At 36.3% G+C, this 27,253-nt stretch overlaps 2 protein-coding genes across 5 annotated transcripts in view; one reads left to right on the top strand and one right to left on the bottom strand.

Moving 5' to 3' along the window:
* The window catches only part of LOC136031442 (tryptophan--tRNA ligase, cytoplasmic-like), an 85,328-nt gene extending 75,719 nt beyond the window's left edge, over window positions 1-9,609 (top strand). For all 4 annotated transcript variants that reach the window (XM_065711031.1, XM_065711030.1, XM_065711033.1 and 1 more), the window contains 2 exons: window positions 645-769; window positions 8,947-9,609. In XM_065711031.1, the coding sequence (XP_065567103.1) occupies window positions 645-769; window positions 8,947-8,948 (127 nt within the window). In that variant the 3' untranslated portion in view covers window positions 8,949-9,609. The remainder of the gene's footprint in view (window positions 1-644; window positions 770-8,946) is intronic.
* Window positions 8,760-27,253, bottom strand: part of LOC136030830 (NFX1-type zinc finger-containing protein 1-like) — a gene marked incomplete in the record, with an annotated part of 128,153 nt that continues 109,659 nt past the window's right edge. Inside the window, 2 exon segments of the mRNA XM_065709875.1 lie at window positions 8,760-15,458; window positions 24,838-24,983. Of these exon segments, the coding sequence (XP_065565947.1) occupies window positions 14,224-15,458; window positions 24,838-24,983 (1,381 nt within the window).

Here is a 27,253-nt window from a genome sequence, read left to right as displayed (position 1 = left end):
ACGGACTCTATAAAACAGAAAATAAGAGCAATTACATCTCAGCTATAACTGCTTCAAGTTTTTTCTAATCCTTAAAAACGGAGTCTGTAAGACAGAAAAATAAAATCGAAAAAGAGACGATATATATTTTGTTGTTAAAATACGTTCTGAACAAGACTACCCATTTTTGTATCATGGCTCAACTGTCATTGTTCAAAGCTTTTCAAGCCCTTTAGAACGAGACAGCCTCTATCAAACGAAAAATCAAGGCGAAAATAAAAAAAAAATGAAAAAATAAAACGAACAAAAATGTTGTTGTTAAAATATGTTCTGAAAAACACAACCTATTTTTGTATTGTGGCTCTATTATCACTGTTCAAAGTTTTTATAGCTCTTGAAAAAAACACACATAAAAACAGACCTATAAACGGATAAAATGAAAGCAAAAATAAAAAAAAAACGGAAAAATTAAGACAAAAAAAAAATCATAAAATAAAACGATGTCGTTAGAATACCCTCTGAACAACACAAATCATTTGTGTATTTTTGCGCAACCATAACTGGTCAAAGTGTTTTACCGGTTAAAAAGAACGGATCCATTGATCATGCTACAGTCCTGTGTATTTAAATGTTGTCTGGTGAAATTCCTCCAACTCTTTTTTAAGGAATGTACTGGTTCTATTTGTTTGGCATATGGCCTTGAATCCTGTCAGTGTCTTCCTAAGCCTGGTGAACCTCCTAAATCCTGTGAGCTTCGCTGTAAAAAACCAGGAGATGACCAAGAATGTTTGTAAGCACTATAATTCATTTGCTCTCTCGGCTATATTGCACCTAAGTCTTTTCTTGTGAATGGAATATTGGCTGTCTATTTAGTATTAATTACCAGAAATGTACGGAAATGATGAAATTGGCAACACTGAAAATCATTAGGCCTACAGTGTCGTGGGAATCAGAAGAAACCAATAGAGTATTTTTTATTATTTAAAATCCAATAACATGGTCTGATTTATTGACTTCCTTTATTTTGTGTTTATCCAGATACATTCCTCCAATGAAAGTAGGCTAGGGATTAATTACCATCCCCTAAAGATTGATTGGGAGGACCTCTCATGTAAAACCTGAGATTATGGCCTAAATATATCTCTTGAGGTTTCACACATCCCCTTCACTGTGAGAGGAACGGCAGCCAACTCACATTTACAGTAGACCCTGTTTGCTTTAAATTTTTAACTTCAATCCCCTTCAGCTTACTTTGTTGTTTCTTTTTTTTAATTTAATTTATTGAAAATTTAGAGCCTTTATCCATCCACATTTACCATTTACCACAAAAAGGAAAAAAGAATCGAAATGAAAATCGGAAGGAAATTGTTGTATGATTTTATTGCATGTGTTTCCCGACTAAACCAGTTTTATTATTTTGCATGCTGAGTCTGTATAAGAAATAACACATCTAAAAAAACAAGCGGAAATCATAGAAGAATAAAACTTTGAACAACTTTAAACTTTTATGTAGAATTAAAATAAATTTATTTGCTTTGTAATGATGTTACTGTTAAGCGTATGTCTTCCTGAAATACGTGTAAATAAATAAATGAGGTATTCCCGAGCATGGTTGTGATTGTTTTGCATGCCGATTTCATATAAGAAATTACACGACTAAAAAATAAATGAAAATCATAGTAGAAAAATGCTTTGAACAACATAAAACTTTTACAGTTAAAACATATGTAGATAAAGGTTTTATGAATGTAATAAAGTAAGAATATTTTTAATGTGCTTAGTTCAGGATATATACTTAGTGTTTATCTAACTAGTGTTTACCTAGTTAGTGTGTGGTTCACAAGAGGCCATAAACTGCACCGTTACCAAACACAACATATTGAGTTTTAAAATCTATGAAACATAATAATAAGTTGAAAAGTGATGACATGTAACATGAGGAATACATACATGTAGTATAAGGTATGTAGCATTAGCATAGTATGTAACATAAAGCTTCTCTCAGGGAAGGATAGTTCAGGATATCTTATTAGTGTTTATCCAATTAGTGTTTATCTAGTTAGTGTGTAGTTCAGAAGAGGCCATAAACTGCACCGTTACCAAACACAACATATTGAGTTTTAAAATCTATGAAACATAATAATAAGTTGAAAAGTGATGACATGTAACATGAGGAATACATACATGTAGTATAAGGTATGTAGCATTAGCATAGTATGTAACATAAAGCTTCTCTCAGGGAAGGATAGTTCAGGATATTTTATTAGTGTTTATCCAATTAGTGTTTATCTAGCTAGTGTGTAGTTCAGAAGAGGCCATAAACTGCACCGTTATTTTCCGTTTGAATGCACCCTCTCCTGATCTCTTTGGACCATTATTTCAATATGATTGCCCCTGAAAAAAAAAAAAAAAATACCCACGTATCTGTGACATGTCTTCTGGCAAAAAATAGCGAAATTCCACATTTATGTATGTTGGAGCCTGAAACTTCAACAGTAGGGTTCTCTGGTACACTAAATGTGATGGCGTGATTTTAATTAAAAATTCCTTAAATTTTAACAGGTGTTTCAACCACCATTTCAAAAATCAGGCAAATTTTCTCTGGCTCGTAACTTTAATGAGCAATACTTAATTTAATGAATCTTACATATTTCAAATCAAAATAATACGCTGATTCTTTTGAGTATCTACTGGTATTCAAGTTCTGTTTTTTAAAGTTTCAATTACAATTGGGCCGAATGTTGCCACGAACTGTTTGATAGTCTTTATTTTTCATTTTTGAAGTAGAAACGGAACGCAAAAAAGCTTATAGACGATGGCAAATATGATATGCGCTTTGAAAAATAAGAAAATTAAAAGAAAAAATATTATTTTTTCAATTACGTCGGCCAATATTCTCCAGTGGTGTTTGCTGTGTTATTACAGGTATAGTACACAAACATAATCAAAACAAATAGGGATGGTTCTTGATGTGAAGTTCTTGATCAAATAGTTCGTGGTAATGAACTGTAGTAAGGAGCGGCCCGGCTAAATAGTAACCGAAACTCTAAAATAGAATTTGTTACCAATAGTTACATCAAAAGAATCGCATTTTAATGCTGATTTCAAATATACAAGTTTCATCTAGTTTAATTTTACCCATCAAAAGTTACGAGCCTGGGAAAATTTGCCTTATTTTAGAAAATAGGGAGAAACACCCCTTAAACGTCATAGAATCTTAACGATTCTACCATCAGAAATCACACCATTAGATTCAGTGTATCAGAGAATCCTATAGTAGAAGTTTCAAGCTCTTATATACAAAAATGTGGAATTTTGTATTTAATGCCACTAGACAGATCAAGGATGCGTGTTTATTTGTTTGTTTTTTTGTTTTTTTTTTCCAAGGGGTGATTGTATCGACCCAGTGGTCCTAGAATGTCGCAAAAGGTCCCATTCTAATGAAAATTTAAAGTTTTAGTGCCCCTTTTAAGTGATAAAAAATTGGAGGGCATCTAGGACCCCTCCCAAACTCATTTTTTTCCAAAGTCACCGGATCAAAATTCTGAGATAACCATTTTATTCAGCATAGTCAAAAATCTTAATAACTATGTCATTGTGGACGACTTACTCCCCCACAGTCCCTGTGGGAGGGGCTGCAAGTTACAAACTTTAACCAGTGTTTACCCATAGTAATGGTTATTGGGAAGTGTAAAGACAATTTCATGGGAATTTATTTGCTTGGAGGGAGGGGTTGAGGGGAGGGGTTATGCAGGGGGGACTTCCCATGGAGAAATTTGTCATGGGGGAGAGAATTTCCATGAAGGGGCCGCAGGATTTCTGTAGCGATTTTTAAAGAGCAATGACAAAGTAAAAGGTTTCTTTGACTGAAAGTAAGGAGTAGCATTAAAAATTAAAACAAAAAGAATTTATAACGCATATGAGGGCTCACCTCCTCCTAATACCTCGCTCTTTCCGCTAAAATAATTTTATTAATTTTAACTATTTATTCTACGGCCTTTGTGATTCAGGGGTCATTCTTAAGGAACTGGGACAAAATTAAAGCTTTAGTGTAAGGAATGAGGTATTGACGAGGGGGTGAACCCCCTCATATACGTAATAAAAACATACGAATTTAAAAGTCTGTTACGTAAGTTAATTCGTAAGTTACGTATATTTTACTAATAAAAACTTTCGTAAAATTAAAAGTTCTAGTTGCCTTTTTAAGTAACCAAAAAAATTGGAGGGTAACTAGGCCTACTCCCTCAATCCTTTTTTTCTCAAAATCGTCCGACCAAAATTATGAGAAAGCTATTTTTCAAAAAAAAAAATTAATATGCAAATTTCATTTTCATTATTCATGTTTGGAGAGGAAAAATCAAAACATGCATTAATTCAAAAACGTTCAGTAATTAAATAAAAAAAAGTTTTTTTTAGCTGAAAGTAAGGAGTAACATTAAAACGATCAGGAATTACTCCGTATATAAAAATGCCTGTTCCTTCCTCAGCGCCCCGCTTTTTACGCTAAAGTTTTTTACTGTTTTAAATATAGAGTTGAGAGAAAGAGTCAAACTTAGCGTATCATTCAGCGTATCAGAGAACCATATAGAAAAAATTTCAAGGTCCAATCTACAAAAATGTGGAATTTCGTATTTTTTGCCAGAGGACAGATCACGGGTGCGTGTTTATTTCTTTGTTTTTTTCCCCAGGGGTCATCGTACCGACCAAGTGGTCCTAGAGTTTTGCAAGAGGGCTCATTCTAACGGAAATGAAAAGTTCTAGTGCTGTTTTAAAGTAACCAAAAAATTGAAGGGCACCTAGGCCCCCTCCCACGCTCATTTTTTCCCAAAGTCAACTGATCAAAATTTTAAGATAGGCATTTTGTTCCGCATAGTCGAAAATCACAATAACTATGTCTTTGGGGATTACGTACTCCCCGACAGTCCCTGGGGGAGGGGCTGCAAGTTACAAACTTTGACCAATGTTTACATACAGTAATGGTTATTGAGAAGTGTACCGACATTTTCAGTGGGATTTTTTTGGTTTGGGTGTGGGGTGGAGGGGAGGGGGGCTATGTGGGAGGATCTTTCCTTGGAGGAATATTTCACTGGGGAAGAGAAATTCAATGAAAAGGGCGCAGGATTTTCTAGCACTACTATTAAAAAAAAACAATGAAAATATAAACATGAAAAAGTTTTTTCAATTGAAAGTAAGGAGTAGCATTAAAACTTAAAACGAACAGAGATTATTACGCATATGAGGGGTTCTATAAATAATTTAGCATAAAGAGCGAGGTATTTAGGAGGAGATAAATACTTCGCTCTTTATGCTAAAGTATTTTTAGTAATTTAGACTATTTATTCTACGGCCTTTCTGATTCATGGGCCATTCTTAAAGAATTGGGACAAAACTTAAGATTTAGTGTGAAGAGCGAGGTATTAACGAGGGGACAAACTCCCTCGTATATATAATTAAAAATATAAGAATATCAAAATTTGCTACGTAAATTAATTCTTAAGTTACGTATATTTTTTTACTAATAAAACCGTTCATTAAAAATTTAAAGTTCTAGTTGCCTTTTTAAGTAACCGAAAAACTGGAGGGCAACTAGGCCTCCTTCCCCACCCCTTATTTCTCAAAATCGTCTGATCAAAACTAAGAGAAAGCCATTTAGCCAAAAAAAGAATTACTATGCAAATTTTATTTTAATAATTTATGTACGGAGAGCCAAAATCAAACATGCATTAATTCAAAAACGTTCAGAAATTAAATGAAAAAAAACTAGTTTTTTTTTAACTGAAAGTAAGGAGCGACATTAAAACTTAAAACAAATAGAAAGAGTTTCTCCTGGCGATATTTCTTCCATGAATAATTTCTCCCGTGAAAAATCTTCCCTGCGTAAAATCCCCCAGAGAATTCCAACTACGCTGAAAATTTCTCTTCAGCAATTGTCCCAAAGCATCTCCATATGGGAAATAGGGTCGCCAACGAGAAAGTAAGAAAAATAAAACAAATATCTATACCAATTTTGACAAGTTCCCCCCGTGTGATATTTCCCTTGGAAAGTTTTCCTCCGGAAACTTCCATCACATTGGGTAATTTTCCCCGTAGAAAATCCATCCTTAAAAAATGTCGGTATAGGCCTACTTCCCTACAACAAATACTATATGTAAACAATGGGCAAATTTCATAGCTTGCAGCCTTTCCTCAGATGGTCATATAATCTCCAAAATAATATAATCTCCAAAGATATATTTATTGTGCTTTTCAAATATATTGAGCAAAATTACTTTGTCAAAATTTTATCCAGACGACTTTTTGGGGAAAAGGGCGTCGAAGGGGGTTAGTCGCCCTCCAATTTTTTGGTAACTTAAAAAGTGACTAGAACTTCTAATTTATGTCTGAATGGGCATAATAGTGTTTCTATGACCATTAGTTTCATACACCCCTAGGAGCTTGAAATCTCTACAGCGGGGTTCTATGATACGCCGAATCTGATGGTGTGGTTTTCATTAAGATTCTTTCATTTTTAGGCGGTATTTAAACCCATTTTTGAAAACTCGACGAATTTTCTCAGGCTCTTAGCCTTTGATGGGTAACAATAAACTATTCAATATTATATATTTGGAATCAGTATAACAAGCCAATTCCTTTGATCTATCTATTGTAATCAACATTCCGTGTTTTATAGTTTCTTTAGAGTTCCGAGTTTTCAGACTTAAATACAGCCACGTGGATTAGCTCTTATTAGCTCTATTTTTTTCGGCACTAGCTTTTTTTATGTAAATTTTATATTTCGGTGGCCAAAGCCGAACTTTACACCAAAAGCCTTAAGCCCAGTTTCATATGTCGTTTTAGACAGAAACCAGAAAGAAGTCAGCCAAATCAAAGCACAATAAACAATTTTGGTCAAAACAATTTTTGATTGTTGATTTGTTTTCCATTTTTTTGCTTTAAATACGATATGAAAACGGGTCTGTAAAGGCTCAGTTAAGCCATTAAATGTTATGTAGGCACTCAAAGCTATTTCACGAAACGCCGTAAAATAGGGATTCCTTAGCAATTAGCATCAGCTCATCCTGTTGTTATTGTTCTAATTAGCCCGTCTAAACTCAGACTATCGCAGGTGGCTCATTAAGTTCCTTATTCTTTCACTAAATCGGTCTTTCGCTTAACGTTGATAATTGCGAGCATCTTTCTTTTAGTTTTCCAACCCCTCCTGAACCTTTAAGTTCTAAAATTTTTTCCATCCCTCATGTAGATTCGATGCGGTGGCTGGGTTTTACACTTACCAAAACTTTTAAAACTGTTGGTGAGTGTGCCATACGGAATGCTAGAAGAAAGATCCAAATTGGTTACTCTAAAATCGTAACCAATTTAGGCAAAAATAATCCTATTGCCCTTGGAAAGCTTTATTCTACTTTTTCAGATCATTCTGTTCTTTACCTTTCTGGGCTTTATCCAATTTTAGGAATAAAAATTTAGTGATATTCGAGTGGCCCATTTCCGTTTTTGTAAATATCTTCTTTATCTTCCTCTTTGGTGTAAGAATCGAAAAATAATAAATAAGTTTTACCTTCCGAATATTACTGAGAAGCTGACTGGTTTACATGAAAGGCTTTCGGAAACAGCGTCTCGGCGTTTGTCGCCTCACCATGGTTTGATCCGTTTGTTTTATTAATTTTATTTATTTAATGGTATTGTTGTTTAATTGTTATTGGTAATTTATGGTTTTTATGTAATGTTATTGTTGATTTTCGTTTTTGAATCACTTTTTTTTAGTGTTTACTCCACTATTTATCTTGTGATGCGAGTGGGTTATAAATAAATATTATATTATTACAAATGACTCAGGAGGATACACTAAGGAACTGTGCCTTAGTAACTAAATGTGCGGATTTACACGCACTGGAAAGATTGATTTGGGAGGAAACGCATATTAAAAATTTATAATAGTAATTTAAGTCTGTCAGTCAGCTTTTTAACACTGTATATTTTATCACTTTAAACTGCTGCTTTCAAATGATAGTTTGAAATATTTTGCATGCATGTTGTTTTGCTATTATCATATTAAATTGAAGGATTTGGCAGCTAGTGAAGTGGCACTTCTCATGTAAAGTATCTTTTCTCCCAAAAGCCTAATAGCTTCGGTAAGTCTTATTTTCCAGTCGTTGAATTGATTAACCAGCCATACTAATGCTCAGTATAAGAGTTTGACCGTATTAAGCGGTTCTTGGAACGGGTGGTGGTCATCCCTTTAGAGGCACCAATTCTAACAGTAGGAAACATTTTTAACTTTACTGAAAAGACAGTAGGCTAAAACATATATGAAATATTTATATGAATTCCAGAATTGAAACCTCTTTTTTGATTTGAGACGTGGTAAATGACAACAACTTGTTTTTCACTCTTTCATGTTTCAGTACCTTTCTCTTGCACATCAATATTGCACTTCCCACCAAAAATGATTGTTCCACTGGAGTAGATTGGACATCGGTTGTGCTGCTCTCTGGAACACTTTTGACATTATCAGAGGGTATTTGGTTACAAAATAATAGATTTGGTTACATGTCTTCAAGAAGTTTTACAATTTGGTTTTTAGAGTAGAGTTTATACGTTTAAAATAAGCTTGATAAACTTTTAATATATTAAAAAAAAATGATTGAATGAAAACAAATAACAAAAGTTTTTTTGTATTTATGTTGGAGCAACTAGATCATTTTTTTTTCTTCTTTTTCTTCTATTGTGGCTTGTAACATCATTCCTGTTAACCTAATAACTAACAAGAAGAAAAAAGTAAATAACTGAATACATTTTTATTAAATACAGTCAAAGAATACAAATAGCAAACTGAAATAAAATGACAGGCTCTGCCCCCTTGAATCTAGCTAAAGTAAACGCTAAAAAACATCAGTTACTTAAAGAATTTTTTTTAACCTGAAGACACAAATAACAGGACTAAGTTTGTTTCTCTTTCTTGAATTACAGAACTGATGAACTCCCTACAAGAGTCCCTACCTTCAATTGATAATTAATGGACTGGTCCTGTCAGACATGACTGTTAGTGCATTCATGGACAGAAGTAAAAAAAAAAGAAGAAGAAGGAAATACGACTGCATGTACGCCAATATGGGGACTAGTAACACAAAAAAGAAATAAATTACCTTTCATTTTATATTTTGACCTTGCTTTCTACTTTAGCCTATATGATGTTTTCGCTTGAAAGACCAAATAGATGACCGGATGAAAGGAGTAAAAACTAAAGACGATGGAACACCAAAGGACATCTTGAATTGCAGCCAGGGGAGACAAACCCATAAAGGAGAACAAAGAGCATACTCAACTGTATTTGCTAGGGGGATCTACAAATCACAAAGAATTTCATACAAGGACACTGGGAATGCAATATAGTGGCAGCAAATTTACGGGATGACTGGTGTCCCTTGTTGTACGATACCCCGTGTGTCTCTGGAGACAAATATGGATCTAAGATAGGTCTAATAAATGCTAGAAATGAGAGCGAGAATAATCAAATATACTTGTACCAATTACAACCATAAAAGAAAGAAAAAACCAAAATGATTGACAAACCTTGAGCGAAAAAGTTCAACTAAAAAAAAAAAAAAAAAAAAAAAAAAAAAACTAAGAAAATATCGACTGTTAAACACAAATTTCCCTCTTATCATAACAAATCCACGAAGTACTGGATTTGGGGGAGGGGATACAAAAGGAACTAAATGAATGCCTTCATCCAGACATAAAATGGTGGCAGTTCCAATTTAAATTTAAATCATCAAATTGGTTTAAGGTTTAACAGTTTCACAACAAGGGTAGAGGGTGACATGGTACTTTCTTACCCCCCCTTTGGAGTAAAAGAAAAGTAATTCCTATCTGTACAAATGGTATCTTTTTTTCTGGGAGGTGGATCTCACAGCATCAATATTTAAAAGTTCCCCTGATATCCATACCACCCAACGAAGAATTTACGCTTTGAATGACAGTCACATGAAGTCATAAACTTCAGGGCCATACCAATAACTAAATAAAACCCAGTCATCCCTTTTAAAGCAATGGATGTACCCATTGCAATAATAACTATCATTAACAATTAAATAGGTCTAAAACAAACATGTAGGGTGACATATTACTTTCACAATCATCTTTTGAGATGAACAAAATTCTTTCCAATACAAGTCACAAGAGGCAAAAGCTTTCAACATGTTCTACCACAGTTGCCTTCGTTATATACTCTGCATTAATAAATGAAGCAGAATTTCAAATAGCAAAGTAAGGAGTCACTGTGATTAATTGGAAGGACTTTTATCAATTATCAAATTATATTGCCAAAACCTCCTTTGGTACACTTTCGTTTGTCCTGCAGGCATGGTATATCGACACATCCCTTCTGTTGAATCAGAACCATCGATAGATAAAAATGGTCTTAAAGAGTCATCTTAGGACCTTTTATTACTGTGCGTGACAGTCCATCCTCTAGTTCCCACCGAAAAAATGCAACCGAAAAATTTGCTTACATGGCGGAGCTCTCTCTTTTTGCTATAAAGTCAATCTCAGATTGAATACTTTCAATAATCCCCCATTTATCTTTAGATTCATACAAAAGTCGGATTAAAATTAGTTCCTAACTTATAGTGGCCTCCTGCATGAGCAGGTAAATAAAGACATTTGTATGAAACAAAGTCTGGGCAGCAACATTTCCCTCATATCTTCTCGTTTTGACTTTGGAATATTTCATTTTTATCTGGGAATTTTACACAGATTGTGCTGAAAGCTCTAAAGTGCAATTTCAAGACCCGAAACAAAAGTGAAAAAACTTAACGACATGACTTTCTAAAATGGATTCTTTATTATTTATTTAATTTAAAAAAAAGGGAAATACCAATTCAATGACATTGAATTCATATCTCAGAAGTTAAATACCCTTTCTTTTTTATATTCCAAGTAAATTTTTTATAGAAAATATAACCTTAGCGAAAAAAAAAAAAAAAAAAATAGGACACTATTTAGTTTTCAGTGGTCACTCCCAAGAATTAAGAGATATTATTTTTTTTCATTGGATGGCTTTATGATTTTAATACCCGATTTGTGTTTTCTTATATAAATTTTGTTTTGAGAGATGAAATCTATAATTGTGTATACCAGATTTGTTAATCCATAGAGCGATACGTTGCACATACAATATCAACGCTTCAATACCAAAATGTTTTGATAACCATTAAAAGTCTGTTACACCAGTGGTTTGCGCGTAAACTAAAAAACTGTGCAAGCACCATTATGTCCCCTAAGATTGATGCAACTCCACTAACTCCGATGTTCAAAAAAGGAAATAAATGTAATTGCAAAAAAGGAACGACAGCAACGGACAAGAAAAAACCAGGCTAGGTTCCACCCAGGGATCAGGTGTGTTGGTAGTATTTTTCCTCTGTGATTCTTCCTTCACGATAGATTCATTCACGGACAAGATGCAATCACAACATTTCTTGACTTCATCACCACATGAAACTGTATACACCAGTCTATCCTCTGGCAGATAATGCTTGAAGATTGTGTCCCAACTAAATTGATTGACCTGTTCAAAGCTTATTCTAAAGATGCTAAGCCAAGATCCGAGCGTATGGTGAACTGACAGAACTCATTGAGAATACGAATATGGTGTTCACCAAGGCTTTGTTGACCTCGCGTTGATGTTGCTGACCTTGAGTATGCTGATGATGTTATTCTCCCATCTGACTCAGCCTTGAAAGCGGAAAAAATGAAAAAAAAGTGGCAGCTACTGCATTTATGAAAAGGCTCGCAATCAGCATCCCGAAAGCTAAATATCTATCAACTGAGAATGGTACCAACTCTTTTATACATGTTAATAGAGATCCTATTGACGGAGCTGAGTTCAAATATCTGGGAGCGCTTATGGACACTAAGGGTGGAGCATCATATGAGGTCCAAGCTCGGATCAGCAAAGCCTGGAGTGCCTTTGGGAAACTGCTTAAACCTCTGTGGCCGAAACGAGAAACTGAGCTGAAAGCAAAAATCAGAATACCCTCGGCCTTTGTACGATCCATACACCTATACTACTGCGAGACCTGGCTATTAAAGGCAGAGGAAGAACGATAACTAGACGCTCCTAACCAAAAATGCCCAAGAGCTATTTGCAACACCGGATGATTGCAACGAATCAGCAAAGAATTGATAAAGGTGTGCAGACAAGAACTTACAATGTCAAACGTAATCAAGAAAAGATATCTCCAATGTTTTGGCCACGTAATGCGACGCCCACACGAGACCCTATCACGCCAGGTCCTTGCTACTGTGCCTCCCTCCTTCTGGAAGAAAAACCTGGGAGGACAAATCAATTATGGTGGAACGTCATGAACAAGGACGTTGAACCACTAGGCGGTTTCTAGAAATATCGCTGAAAGTTGGACAAGTCGTTAAGCCTTTTTTCAGGATTGTATAGGAAATGATGTCATTTTCACTTGTTGTTATATTTTTTCTATCACATATCCATCCATCCATAATAGGGTTGAACTAAGGTAGATAGCCATAGAACCAAGGGAGGCTCAAGATATTTGGTTTGACTTATGACGGAGAATGTTGACTGGACTTGTATGCACAAAGGGGGGAGGGACGGAATTTGCTTAGACTCACATACGAACAAGTGACCTAAGCCTAATAGGCTAGCCCGCTTAGAGTCTCAGGCGGACTACCGTGCTTTAGAATTGACACAAGACAGACAAGTCCCCTGGACTCGCAGGCGAACGGGTAGAACTATAGTCTTCCAAGTGTTTTGGTAAACGGCTTTGGCAACAAGCGGCGGGAGTAGCTACGACTCTCCAATTGGACAAATACTTGTGTGTTAGCTTTTGGAGAGGCACGCCTGCCTGAACCCGTTGAACAAATTCTAGAATTGACACATGATCGTTAAGTCGCCTGGAAATGCAGGTAAATAAGCGTTTAGTCCAAAGCCTAACAGGGCTTGCCCGCCAACCTAGAGTGTTGGGCCAGGTTTAGCACCCAATTCATGGTTTCAAACAGTTGAGCTACAAAAAAATGATGAAATGATAAATTGACCGAAAAGTCGCCTGAACTCACAAGCCAAAAAGCTTCCATAGCCTATTAGGGGGGCTCCGCCTGCCTAGGATGTTTGGCAAGCGACCCAGTTCACAGGTTCAGAAAGCTACGATAACAAAAAAATAATTGAATATTGTTTGACTAACAAGTCACCTGGAACTGCGTGGCAACAAGGGTCCAAAGGCTAATAGTAGTGCCCAGTTGCCTAGAGTGTCATGCAAGTCACCCAATTCACAATCTCAGACAGTCGCACTAAAAAAAAAAAAAAAAAATAGATATTGGCAGAACCTTTTCCAAACGCTTCCTGGTTCCGAGTTGGGCTGAATAGCTTGTGCCTCGTTTTAAGTAAGCAAGTAAGTATGCGAGCGCCAAGAGACAGTTTCTATATTAGTAACAACATAATTCCGTGAAAACGAATGTTTTTCCAACCAGAAAATTTTTCTGAAAGGGTAGAGATATGCCTTTTGAAATCCATATGTTGTACCTTTTTATCCTATGGCATTGCCCTGTTGCTATTACTGTTGAAGAAATTTGAGGCAAATTAGCCTTTGGTGAAATATTTGCTGATATTCTGGTCATGTACGTATTTAGGGAGGGGATGGCCTAAGAAAAGAGGACTGTACTGGTTTTCGTAGAAACATGTATTCGATGATCTTTCTAGGGGGCAAGGGATTTCCAGGGGGACTGTATCTCTACTTTCTAGCTGGGCCTAGGAATGTACTTTTTTTAGTCTTGGGACAAATACTCATTTCGACAAAGTCTACAATATAGTTAGAGTGTTTTTTTTTTCTGTTTATAACAACAATAGTTAATTCCCATAGCTATTAAATAGCTGAGATTGAACATGGACAGAGATTGAAATTAGCTGAGATGTACTAACTAGTAGACAGAAGAGATCAACTGTTCTTGTCTTTTTACTTTTTTTGAAAAATCAATGTTCCTAATGATATCAGCTAATTTCTAGCTCGTACTGCCTTTCCATTTAACAATAAGTGAAAAACCAAAAAAACCTTATACCAGTAAAGCTTTGAGAGAGAGGGAGGGAGAGAGAGTGAGATAAAGAGAGAGAGAGGGAGAGAGAGAAAGAATGGAACGAAGGAGCTTATCCTTTGTTCGTTTGTGAATTAAATATATAAACTCAACAATTTCTTTTCAAGGGTTATCTCCCAGTTGTAGAAATTAGCTTAAATGAACGACATAACGTGGTAGTATTTGCTTTTCGTTATTAATAATAATCATTGTTCCTCTTCCTTGAGCATCCTTCCCAACACGAAGTGAGTCGTATCCAGGCATCAGTGTGGCGTTGCCTCCAACGTCCTGTGACCTCCCTGCTAATATCTTACAGAGTATCAGGGCCTTCACACCACCAGCGTATCCTAAAGCTGTTTCAGGGAATTCTGAAAAATAATGTCCATGACCATACGCTGTTCGCCTTATGTAAGAGCTTTGAAAATTATTACTGAGGATCGAATCGATATTTTTTTCAACTGGAGTACCATGGAATGCTAAAATTGGCTTGGATTCTTCTACACCAGGTCCGTATTTCACAGCAAACTGTTTTGAGGTTTCCAGAAACTGTGATTCTAATGCAGGGTTTATCACATAAGTTACTTTTACGACTTCTCTATTTTTGCACAAGCGTCGGAACTGCGCCTCAGCGACGCGGAAATGATAGTCCAGTTCATTTGATGGATCAAAGGATCTACTTGGATGAATTTCATATTTCTGAAACTTAGCCGATGGTATACTTCCAACGGGCACTCCCATTCGAGTAACTTTGTAATTGATGACATATCTAGGATATGCTTGACGTGGATCATAAATGACAAACTCATCAAATAATACTCCACCAGCATTTTTTGTATCACGAGGAGCAAAAAGTGAGTCATAACCTAAGCTTCTAATGGTTCCCAAATTCATTCCATATTGAGGAGTGGAAACCTTCATTTCTTTTCCAAGCAAAACATCGCATAATATAAGTATATTTGATCCTTTTGTATAGATTTGTTGCGCACTCTTGCTAGAATCAGTGGCAAAGTAAATACCACAGCCAAACATTCGCTGTTGGGCATCATTGCGCGGTAGTCGGAAGCCATTATTAATAATTTTATCACAAGCTTCAACATTTGTACCATGAAATTTTTCACGTGAATTTGAAGGTTCAAATAAATTGGCTTGACATGAGTGAAAAGCTTCGAGTAAATTCGCATTAAAAACCTCTTGAACTGATGTAACCTCCGGGTGCCAGCTATGAGCAGGTTGGATGTACTTAAGAACTTTGTCTCTAACATCTACAAAGACGGAGGACGAGGGATCCAAACCGGACACTTTGAACCTTGTTGTCTCATTTCTATACTCAAGGGCCTTTTGCTTGGCGATTTCTTGGTATGTTTCAAGCTGACGTTTTCGTATTTCTGAAAAAAAAATTATTCGCTTAAACATTTTTAGTTGTTTCTCTACTTTTTTTGAGTAAACATCCTTGTTTCAGAGTTTTAAAAGCAGTTTTTGAAATCGCTTTAATTTTCTTTCATAATTTCATAAATGACTAGTAAAGCGACAAGATTGATAACTTGGCGTTTATAATTTTAAGGCTAATCGTCTTAATTCGTGTCCAATGCTATTTTTCCTTTGATAGAAATTTTGAATAACTTCTGCGATTTTGGTGATTTTGAGCTGATTTTTTTTTTTATGACTCGAGTTAAAAAGGAAAAAAAAATGTTGGTTTCAGTTTTTCTGTATATGCTTTACATACTGTGGAAAAAAAGAATGAAGTTATTTTAGTTTGTTGAATAAAAATTTAGTGGATGGGAAATGACAGTAGATTTTTTTTTTAGTTCATCCTGCCAGTATTTAAAAAAGATGTTGGTTGCAGAATTGTTATATTTTTATTTTTAATGGTGCAAAAAATTATTTTTAATTTTCAACATTTTTCTTGCTAGAAGGTATGAAGTTGGCTCCAGAGGGTAGAATTTTGGATTATGTGTAAATCTTATAATCTACAATCATTACAGCAAATTTCTGATGTCTATCACAAATAGTTTGAAAGCAAAATCAGAAAAATACCATTTCAAAATGTGCTTGCATTTTATTTTATTTTACCCCTGTTTCCGGCTTAATAGCGTTGTTCATCAGCCAATAGAAACAAGAGCTAAGAGCTCATATGGCACTTGTGACGAGGCGAGAAGAGCTAAGAGCCAAGATATCATACGATATGAGCTCTTACAAAATTCTATGAATCAATAGATTGATTTAAAAAGGAAAATAAGAGGCTTAATGCCGGTCAGGATTTAAAATAAGAGCTCTGAGTCACGATGTCCTTCTAAATATCAAAATTCATTAAGATCCGATCACCCACTCGTAAGTTATAAATACCTAATTTTGTCTAATTTTTCCTCTCCTTTTAGCCCCCCAGAGGGTCGAATCTGGGAAAACGACTTTATCAAGTCAAATTGTGCAGCTCACTGACACGCCTATCAATTTCCATCGTCATAGCACGTCCAGAAGCACCAAACTCGCCAAATCACTGAACCCCTCCGCCCAACTCCCCCAAAGAGAGCGAATCCAGTACGATTCTGTCAATCACGTATCAAGGAAATTTGTTTATTCTATCCACCAAGCTTCATTCCGATTCCTACACTCCAAGTGTTTTTCCAAGATTTCCCCCTCCAACTCCCCCCAATGTCAAACGATCTGGTCGGGATTTGAAATAAGAGCTCTGAGACATGAATTATTTCTAAAAATCAAATTTCATTAAGATCCGATCATCTATTCGTAAGATAAAAATACCCCAATTTTCACGTTTTCCAAGAATTCCGGTTTCCCCCTCCAACTCCCCCCAACGTCACAGGATCTGGTCGGAATTTAAATAAGAACTTTAAAGCACAAGATCCTTCTAAATATCAAATTTCATTAAGATCTGGTCACCCTTTCGTAAGTTATAAATACCTCAATTTTCAAAATCCCCCCCCCCCCCTCCAATTCCACCAAAGAGAGCAGATCCGGTCCGGTTATGTCAGTCACGTATCTTAGACAGGTTTTTATTCTTCCCATCCAGTTTCATCCTGATCTCACCGCTTTAAGTATTTTGTAAGATTTCCGGCCCCCCTAACTACCCCCCCCCCCCCAATTACGCTTGATCCGGTTGAGATTTAAAATAAGAGATCTGAGTTACGAGGTCCTTCTAAATATGAAGTTTCATGAAGATCCGATCACTCCTTCGTAAGTTAAAAATACGTCATTTTTCTTATTTTTTCAGAATCACCCCCCCCCCCAAAAAAAAAAAATCGGATCCGTTCCAATTATGTAAATCACGTATGTAAGACTTCTGCTTATTTTTCCCACCAAGTTTCATCCCGATCCCTCCAATCTAAGCGTTTTCCATGAGTTTAGGTTCCCCCACCCCAAACTTCCCCAAATGTCACCAGATCCAGTCAGGATTTAAAATAATAGCTTTGAGACACGATATTCTTCTAAATATCAAATTTCATTGAGATCCGATAACCCGTTCGTAAGTTAAAAATACCTCATTTTTTCTAATTTTTCAGAATTAACCCCTCCCCCAACTACCCCAAAGAGAGCGGATCCATTCCGGTTATGTCAATCATGTATCTAGGACTCGTGATTATTTTTTCCAACAAGTTTCATCCCGATCCCTCCATTCTAAGTGTTTTTCAAGTTTTAGGTTTCCCCCTCCCAACTCCCCCCCAATGTCAACAGATCTGGTCAGGTTTAAAATAAGAGCTCTGAGCCAAGATATCCTTCTAAATATCAAATTTCATTGAGATCCGATCACCTGTTCGTAAGTTCAAAATACCTCATTTTTTCTAATTTTTCACAAATAACCCCCCACCCAACTATCCCAAAGAGAGCGGATCCGTTCCGTTTATGTCAATCATGTATCTAGCACTTGTGTTTATTTTTTCCACCAAGTTTCATCCCGATCCCTCCACTCTGTTTTCCAAGTTTTCGGTTTCCCCCTCCCAACTCCCCCCAATGTCACCAGATCCAGTCGGGATTTAAAATAAGAGCTCTAAGACATGATATCCTTCTAAAAATCCAATTTCATTGAGATCCGATCACCCGTTCGTAAGTTAAAAATACCTCATTTTTTCTAATTTTTCAGAATTACCCCCCCCCCCCTCCAACTACCCCAAAGAGAGCAGATCCGTTCCGATTATGTCAATCATGTATCTGGGACTTGGGCTTGTTTTTCCCATCAAGCTTCAACCCGATCCCTCCACTCTAAGTGTTTTCCAAGATTTTAGGTCCCCCCCTCCAACTCCCCCCAATTTCATCAGATCCAGTCGGGATTTAAAAAAAGAGCTCTGAAACACAATATCATACCAAAAATCAAATTGCATTAAGATCCCATCACCCATTCATAAGTCAAAAATACTTCATTTTTTATTTTTTCCGAATTAACCGGCCCCCCACTCCCCCCCCCCCCCCCAGATGGTCAAATTGGGAAAACGACTATTTTTAATTTAAGCTGGTCCCGTCCCTGATACGCCTGCCAAATTTCATCGTCCTAGCATACCTGGAAGTGCCTAAAGTAGCAAAACCGGGACCGACAGACAGACAGACCGACAGAATTGGCGATTGTTATATATCACTTGGTTAATACCAAGTGCCATAAAAAAGGCGGGATTCTTTTTCCGCAAGGCTCGATTGAAACTGTCAACTTGTTAACAAGACATTTGAGCTATGAGAAAGAAAACTATCAACAAAAGGTGGCTGAGTTTAAAATACCGGTAACTGAAAATTAGATATACAAGTTTCAAGCTCTCTTTTCCAAAAGCTTGTAAAATTGCTTCCGATGGGTTGCAAGTTCTGCATGTTCATGATTTGGAAGGCCATTAACTTTTCGTCTAAGAGATATTAAAAAGATGAGAATTTTTTTGGAGGGAAGGGGTGCTGGATGTGGGATTTTATTTCAGACAGGGAACACCTTTTATAAAAGGCTGATAACATAAAAAAATTAATGAAAAAATCACAAGTATACAAATATTTCCGAAGGGAGGGGTATCCGACTGTGCCACCCACAGGTGTGCACATCTGAAAAGATCTAAATCAACTAAACTTCAAGGTAAGTAAAAATAAGTGTCATATTTTACCTCTGATGATCTTTACCTTGTACCTCATAAGCTGTATAAGATCGCCCTTCCAATATGGTAATAATTACCTGTATTTCCCTTATGTGTGTATGCTTCACAAATGATTGGTTTATCAGCAACTGTTTTTTTTTTCTATGGTTCTTTTCATTTTTTATGGCACTTGGTATTAACCAACGGTTAATTTGAAAAAAAAATAGTAAAAAAGGAGGTATTTTTAACTTACGAACGGGTGATCGGATCTTAATGAAATTTGATATTTAGAAGGATATCGTGTCTCAGAGCTATTATTTTAAATCCGACCGGATACGGTGACACTGGGGGTGGGTGGGTGTTTGGGGAGACCTAAAATCTTAGGAAACACTTAGAATGGAGGGATTGGGATAAAACTTTGTGGTAAAAATAAGCACAAGTCCTAAATACGTGATTGACATAACTGGAATGGATCTTCTCTCATTGGGGAGTTGGGGGGGGGGGAGAGGGTTAATTCTGAAAAGTTAGAAAAAATTTGGTATTTTTAACTTACGAAGGAGTGATCAGATCTTAATGAAATTTCATATTTAGAAGGACGTCGTAACTCAGATTTCATATTTTAATTCTCGACCGGATCCAGTGTTATTGGGGGAAGTTGGGGGAGGGAGAACCAGAAATCTTAGAAAACGCTTAAGAGTGCATAGATCAGGATGAAACTTGGTGGGAAGAATAATCACAAGTCAAAGATAGTTGACTAATACAAGCGGATCTGATCCACTCTCTTTGGGGGAGTTAGGGGGTGGGGGTAATTGAGAAAAATTAGAAAACATGAGGGATTTGTAACTTCGAACGGTTGATCAGAGCTTAATGAGATTTGATATTTAGAAGGATGTTGTGCTTCTGAGCTCTTATTTTAAATCACCACCAGATCCGATGACATTGGAGTGAGTTTGAGGGGGCAACTGGAATCTTGGAAAACGTGAAAAACGAGGTTTCTTCATCTTACGAATGGGTGATCAGATCTTAATTTAACTTGATATATAGAAAGATATTATGTCTCATATGGTTTATTTTCATTTTGAATTGGATCCGGGGACATTGGGGGTTTGAGGGGGGAAACAGAAATCTTGGAGACGGGAAATCTTGGAAAACACTTAGAGTGGAGAGATCAGCATAAAACTTGATGGGAAGAATAAGCACAAGTTCTAGATACGTGATCGACATAATTGGAATGGATCCACTCTCTTTAGGGGAGTTGGAGGGGGGGGGGTGTTAATTCGGAAAAATTAGAAAAAAATGAGGTATTTTTAACTTACGAGTGGGTGATCGAATCTTAATGAATTTTGATATTTAGAAGGACCTTGTGTGTCAGAGCTCTTATTTTAAGTCCCGACCGGCATTAGGTATAAGGACCGGCATTAGGTATAGGTATAAGGACGACTCATACTGGACAAAAGTGATATGTGATGGAGGCTGGAATAAGCGTAGCAAAGCACATGATTATTCGGCCAAAGGATGTGTTGCAGTTATCATAGATACATTTACGAAAAAATTGTTATATGTTGGTATAAAAAATAAATACTGTTCTATATGTTTTTCTTCTGCAAACGCCAAAGTAATACCCAAAGATCATTTATGCTTTCTGCATTATAACGGAAATTATGGAAACAGATATTCTAGTTGAAGGCTTTCGTTCCAGTGAGGAGATACAAGGATTACAGTTTTTAGTTTTTATCGGTGACGGCGATTCTAGTGTTTTTTATAAGCTAAAACAAAGTGTTTCCTACGGTTCCAACATACGGAAACATGAATGTGCAAATCACATCAAAAAAATTATATAACCCATCTATATAATTTGTGCAAAAATAAAAAAGGTTTTTACACAAAACTTCTTCCCAGAGAAATTATCCAGCAACTGACAAAAAACTTAAGGGGTGCGATAAAAATAAATTCTAAAAATAGTGGAACAGCGGAAGCTGGCACGTCTGCAGGGGGGGGGGGGGGGGGGTCTTCGGGACCCCCCCCCCCTCCGAAATTTTGTGAAATGTTTAATTTCCCCATGGTTTCTTGGGATTTGTGGCAAAAGTAGGACATTTATTAAGAATCTAGATACATGTGTGAAGCCTTTTTTTTAGTTTTACAGCATGCAATTATCCGATCAAATCACTGTCAAATTATTAACCCATTTTCTGTCTAAATTTTTACCCTCTTTGAAGTAATTAGCGATTGTACCGTTATTTTTATTTATTTATTTTTTTAAAGAGAGTTTGCTTTCCACAGCAAAATAGAACTATCCTTGATATTAGGGCGTTTATCCCCCCTTTTGAGGATAAAGTACAGCTTTTAATGAATCAATTTTGGAAACTATCATTTTTCATTAAAATCCAAGTTTTCGCAGCAAAAGAACTACCCCCCCCCCACAGCTCCCATATTGCACTATTAACCCTAAAATCTTCCTTTCAGTAGGATATAAAAGATTAATCACTAGTTCTAAATCGCTATGAACATAACCTGAGCCTAAAACGTGCTTTTGAGGCTTCAGTCTTCTTCCCCCCATCGGCTACAATACTACAGATTAAAGTTAATCTGTATTTTCCGATACACGTGCTTTTTGCATTTATTTAGTTACTAAATAAACAAAGTGCTATTTTATTTCTGCTGTTTCGAAGGTTTCCCCCCCCCGCAAAAATTCCTGCGTACGTGCCTTAACGGAAGAATTGAAAAACTAGTAAAAAAGAGGTCCGTACCGTGTTTTCGGAAACCATACAAAATGTGATTCTGGCTGTCCTAACATTGCTGAATTGACCGTGAACGGTAAAATAGAAGGTCGGTGGAATACTTCTTCCCTGTACGTGTTTGAAGATGTTATGAGAGGGGTTGATATTGTGTGTCAAAAAGCAGAGCAGCTTTGAAATGACGCAACTACAAACTTAGCTGAAAGCTACATGTCAGTTGTTGCAAAATTCATCGAAGGAAAGCAAATAAGCCGGTCTAAACGAGGTCATACCATGCAAGAGTTAATGCAGGTTAATTCAGGTCCAAAATGGCATCAATTAGCTTGGAAAAATAATTTTGGGCTTAGTCCTTCCAGCTTAACAAAAAAAATATTGCAATAAAACGGCTAAACTTCGTGTAAGATCTAAACGTAGTTTGACCAGTTATTATAGTGCTCTTGGAGGAAAACACGTTGCTAAGTTAAAAAATAGAAATTATAACGTTGGTGATCGTGACTATGTATCAAATTGCAATAAGCTAGACGTGACTTCTGATGAAACAAATTTGGCCATACGAAAATATACTGACCAGTATTTAAAATTGGATTTTGCCAGTATAAGCTTTTGTTTAACATTACCAAGGGTCAATCCAGAAATGAAAATTGTGTTGAAGAAAGATCTGAGAGAATAACTAGTAGTTACTTCCACATAATTGCAACCAGAAAAAATAGCACCAGAGTTGCCCCATTTGTTAAGCAAATTCGAAACTTGGGACCTAGATTCTGCTCTGCCCTAATGAAAAAGGGCTTAGATTTAAAATTAGTGGCACTAGAAGCAAATGACAACAAATTCAACCTAAAAGTCATAAAGGAAGATGAAATAGAACTCAGTGTGCATCCACAGCATCAGTATCTTGCTGTATCTGTAGAAGTATTGCTCCCTAATGGCAAACCTATAGAGATAAAAACTGTGCATAATATACCAGAGTTCAAAACCATTTTTAATGTGGCGCAGTCAAAAAATTTAGTTAAAGGATTTTTTCTTGAATCATCCAGTGAAGGTCTTCAGCTATAAGAAAATCACAGGTATTTCGCCCGGATACATGGCCAACTGGAGATACTGGATAAGAGGATATGCCACTTAACTATTGACGATCGGGAAATAATTACAGTTCACCGATCGAAAGAATACTGGGAAAAAATATTTCCGAAGCTTGAAGCCTTTTGGAATGAATCCTTACCTCCTGAAATTTTTAGACTCAAGGGTTGCAAGGAATATGGAAATCAGAGAGCCTGTGTCTGTAAAATGTACAACAGCCCACCAACCGAAGGACTCAAGCTTGTCTCAAGAAATAAAAAGAGGAAAAATAAGAAGGTTGAGTCTAGTTGAATTGAACAGCAAGAAAAAAAATTCACAGAAGGGATCGGGAGAAAACAGAGAATTTACCTGGAACTCTATGCATGAAAACAGTGATTTTGAAGAGATAATTTGGTCTGATTTGGAATAGATAAATCTTCGTGTTTGATAAAAAAAAAAAAAAAAAATGTGTTAAAAAATGTTGGTAAGGAAAATTCTTTTTTCCTCCATAAATTTCTAGTATTTTTGTTTTCAGAAATCGCATAGCTTTTTTTTGCATAGTTTTACTATCGAAGACTGCTCGGGTAAAATTCAGAAAGGAATTTAGGAACAACTTTTGGTTTTGTACTCCTATCGTTGACGGTAATAAAAGTAGGTATAGCAATGGCAGTTCTGGCCTCTCCTACACCCAGGGCAAAATATTGATAAGTGCCCCTCTCCTGTCCCCCACAAAATTTTCAAGCCAAATCTAAGAATATTCTCCACCTGGGGCAAGTGCCCCTTCTCTCCTTCCCCTAAAACAGACTCTGAGGTACAGTAGTGCCGGATAAAGTATTTGAAATATATGTTCATTCTGGTGTTTCTGCTTAGATACACAATTTAACAATTCAAACCAGAAGCTTGAAATTTTGGGAATAATCTGAAGCCTAATAGAATAGGTGATTCCAATATTAAATAATGTGATTTGTCAAATAAACGAAAAAAGTGGGAGCTTGAAATAAATTGAAATCATAACTGTAATCCTTCCACTGTCTGTGGTTTATTTCCTCCAGGTGATGTTTATTCTAGAGGACTGGTGTTCAAATCACAACAGACCCAAATGAAGGGCACGATTTAGAAGGTTCAAAAGTCTAGTCCTATTCAAGCGAACAAAGGTATTTACAGGTGTTATAAATCCAGGCTGCAAAGGATATCACGACACTCCAGCCCAAAAATCAAACTGAGTTTAATGCAGCTTTTGCCTTTATATACTCTGCGTTCAAATACCGGCTTTTCAGCTGCTGCGCAAATAAATTTTAGAGAAAAAAGTTTTTAAAGAATGACTATTTCTCTCTGAAATACGTGTCTTATAAGAAAATATTCCAAATTAAAGAGCATTAAAATATGGTTGTTTTTGAAAAAAAGAAAGATAGAAAGAGAGAGAGAGAGAGAGAGAGAGGAGAGAGAGAGAGAGAGAGAGAGAGAGAGAGAGAGAGAGAGAGAGAGAGAGAGAGAGAGAGAGAGAGAGAGAGAGAGAGAGAGAGAGAGAGAGAGAGAGAGAGAGAGAGACAGAGAGAGCATTACATTTTGCATTGAAGATATAAATATAGCAATATATCAAGGATTTACAAGCGTCTGCGTGTATCTGGACCGCAATGATGATTTGGTTATCTAAGACACCCAAAAATAAAGGATGACAGTAACCCAGACGTTAGTCTCTCGCTCCTTCCTTCACTCTTGACATTTATAACATTAAAGTATAATTTTTATTGCAAAAAGATCTTTGTTTTAAAGCTTAATTTCATAGTAAAAAGCTGTTTGCAATAAAACACTTAAATTAAAAAAAAAAGAATTAGTTCTAGTTAGAATCACATCCAAACAAAAAAATTCCATAAGTTCAAAGCAAAACAAATAAAGGCCATGAACTAGCGAGAATTTACCTGTATCTGATTTATTCTTTTCTTCGCAGATTTTGTTGCATATAAGGCACTGAGATGGTGTAATGCAAGGGTCACCACATAAATTTGGGCAATAATGACCGCACTTAACTTTCTGGCTACATGGTTCTTGGCATACCAGCTTACCGCTTAAAAATAAAATGAAATATTATTAGCAGATACAGGTGGAGCAGCATAAGGAAAAATAATTTTGCTGATTTAAATAAGAATAATGTGTAAAATATTAAACTATGCTACTGAACATCATTTTGCTACGTAGTTGATACAGTCAAAAATAGACATATATATTATTTCCAAGAGTCCCAGAGTTAAGTATGCTTTAATTTAGTCAGTTTGCATCTGTGATGCATTTTGGAAAGCCAATTATAACTTATTTCTGGATATTCAAATCGCCCCACTTTTTCAAAACCTGTTTGGCTTTAAAGCGATCTTTCTGAAATTTAACAGTAAAGATTTTTTAAAGTAGTCCCTTGGCTACTTAGTTCTTTAAGGAATCTTTAAGCAACATAAAAAAAAAAAAAAATATCAATTGTGTTATCAGTTATGCACATAACCCGCACAATTGCCTCAAGTAAGTCTTGAACTAGGGGTGCTGTAAATTTTTAGTGCTTGTCGCGGCTAGTCTCCTTACCTTCTATGAGGTAAAATTTTCACACAAATGTGATTAGTGGGTTAGAATTCATTTTAAGAGTCTGTAAACTCCAAATTCCTGTTTGATGGAAACCTTCATTTTAAAGACGACAACAAACAGAATAAACATTACACGATTTCAATATATTAAGAAAGACGTTAACATGAGCAAGTCTACAGTCTTTTGGTTGGGGGGGGAGAAGGGTTCATATCTGGATAGTCAGGGGGCAACTGCCACCTAATGCCCTCCCATACGGCGCCTCTGCACATGTTTTCGTCTTCTTGATAATATTAGAAGACCTCATCGTTGAAATTAGTAGTCTATTTTTCTTACATATATTGTTTTAGCCGAAGCAGGCATAAGTTTTCGTGAGGATATAAGTAAATGACTTAATGAATTTTATTTCCCATCAAAAGCAATACGCATCTAGTGGAGTAATGTATAAAAAAAGATCAGAACAAATAAAAAAAATGCACAAAACAACAAATAAACTCTAATATCGCAAATTATCCCCCAATTAATTTCCTGCTAAACTTCTACTGAACTTCCTCAACCTTTTCTGCACAGCCGCGTACGGGCCGGTTATGCTTCAATGGCTACTAAGCACCGCTGCTTTTCCTCGGAGGTAAGCACAAGAGAAATTGGCAAAATCGGAAAAAGTAAGAACTTATTGAGCATTTATTATTAACTGAAAAAAGAACCGAAATGAAGAAAGCTCCAGTACATGTTGTGGCAGTTGTTAAAGACAAAAGCATACGGTAAGCCTTCCAAACTTTGTTGGCAAAGTCTTCTACAAAAGAAGCATGCGTTGACTCAATTCCACAGCCAATAGGTAGACCAACACACACTATACTAGATGAAGGTTAGGTAAAGAGGTAAAGGATACGGCACTAGAATCTTAAAGTCTAACCAGCGGTGTTGATCTCCGTCTCAAGACCTTTCCACCAGGAAGTGCAATGGGGGATGGGGCCAGCCATCCTTTGCTTTCACACACCCTTCCTACTTATCTTCACCAGATTTCTCCAGGTACTCATTTAGAGCTGGGTCGACTCTGGCTGAGCTTACAGAGTCACACCACTGATCCCCATCCGAAACCAAATAATTGGATACACTAGGATTCGAAACATCGCTTTTCGGATAAAGGATTACAAATCCTTTATCCGAGAGTTTCCGCAGAGTTTCCGAGAGTGAAACCCTCAATGATGAAGGTTTCACTCTCGTGTCATCTAGTTTTATATCTTGGCCAAGACTGCTTCCCTTATCAATTAAAACAAAAAAACTCAGTTTTACTCTCATTGAAAAGAAGGCCAATTCTCTCATGTAAACCTTTCAGTGCAAAAAAATCCTCTTCAAAATGGGAAAAAGAACACCTTATATCAAAATAACATCCGCATAATTCAAAAAAGAAAAATCCGGACCGTCATACCGAAAACTAGATTTAGCCACCTGCTGAGCCTCAACTACACTGCTGTTATACAAGAGTAATGAAGAGATAGCTTCTTAAAAATTTTCTTTTGGACTGGGATAACAATTGAGATAAATTTTGTCTCGCTCAGTAGACTAATTTTAATTTTCACTAATCATATTTGTTAGTCACTCCACTCTTCCTCAGAAGGGCTTGTATGGCGAAGGTCAGATCGTTTACATTTCTATTGTTCTTAACAAGTCTCCAGATCAGTGAGAGGTTAATTTTAATACGAGTACTGTTTACCAGTACCCTACCGCTCATTATCAGGCTTAAGCCCGAGGTAGCCTGTAATATGTGAC

This window comes from Artemia franciscana, chromosome 9 (genome assembly GCF_032884065.1).
Source record: "Artemia franciscana chromosome 9, ASM3288406v1, whole genome shotgun sequence".
NCBI classification, from domain to species: domain Eukaryota; kingdom Metazoa; phylum Arthropoda; class Branchiopoda; order Anostraca; family Artemiidae; genus Artemia; species Artemia franciscana.
Note: the sequence above shows the minus strand (reverse complement) of the source record. Positions and strands in the feature narration are given on the sequence as shown.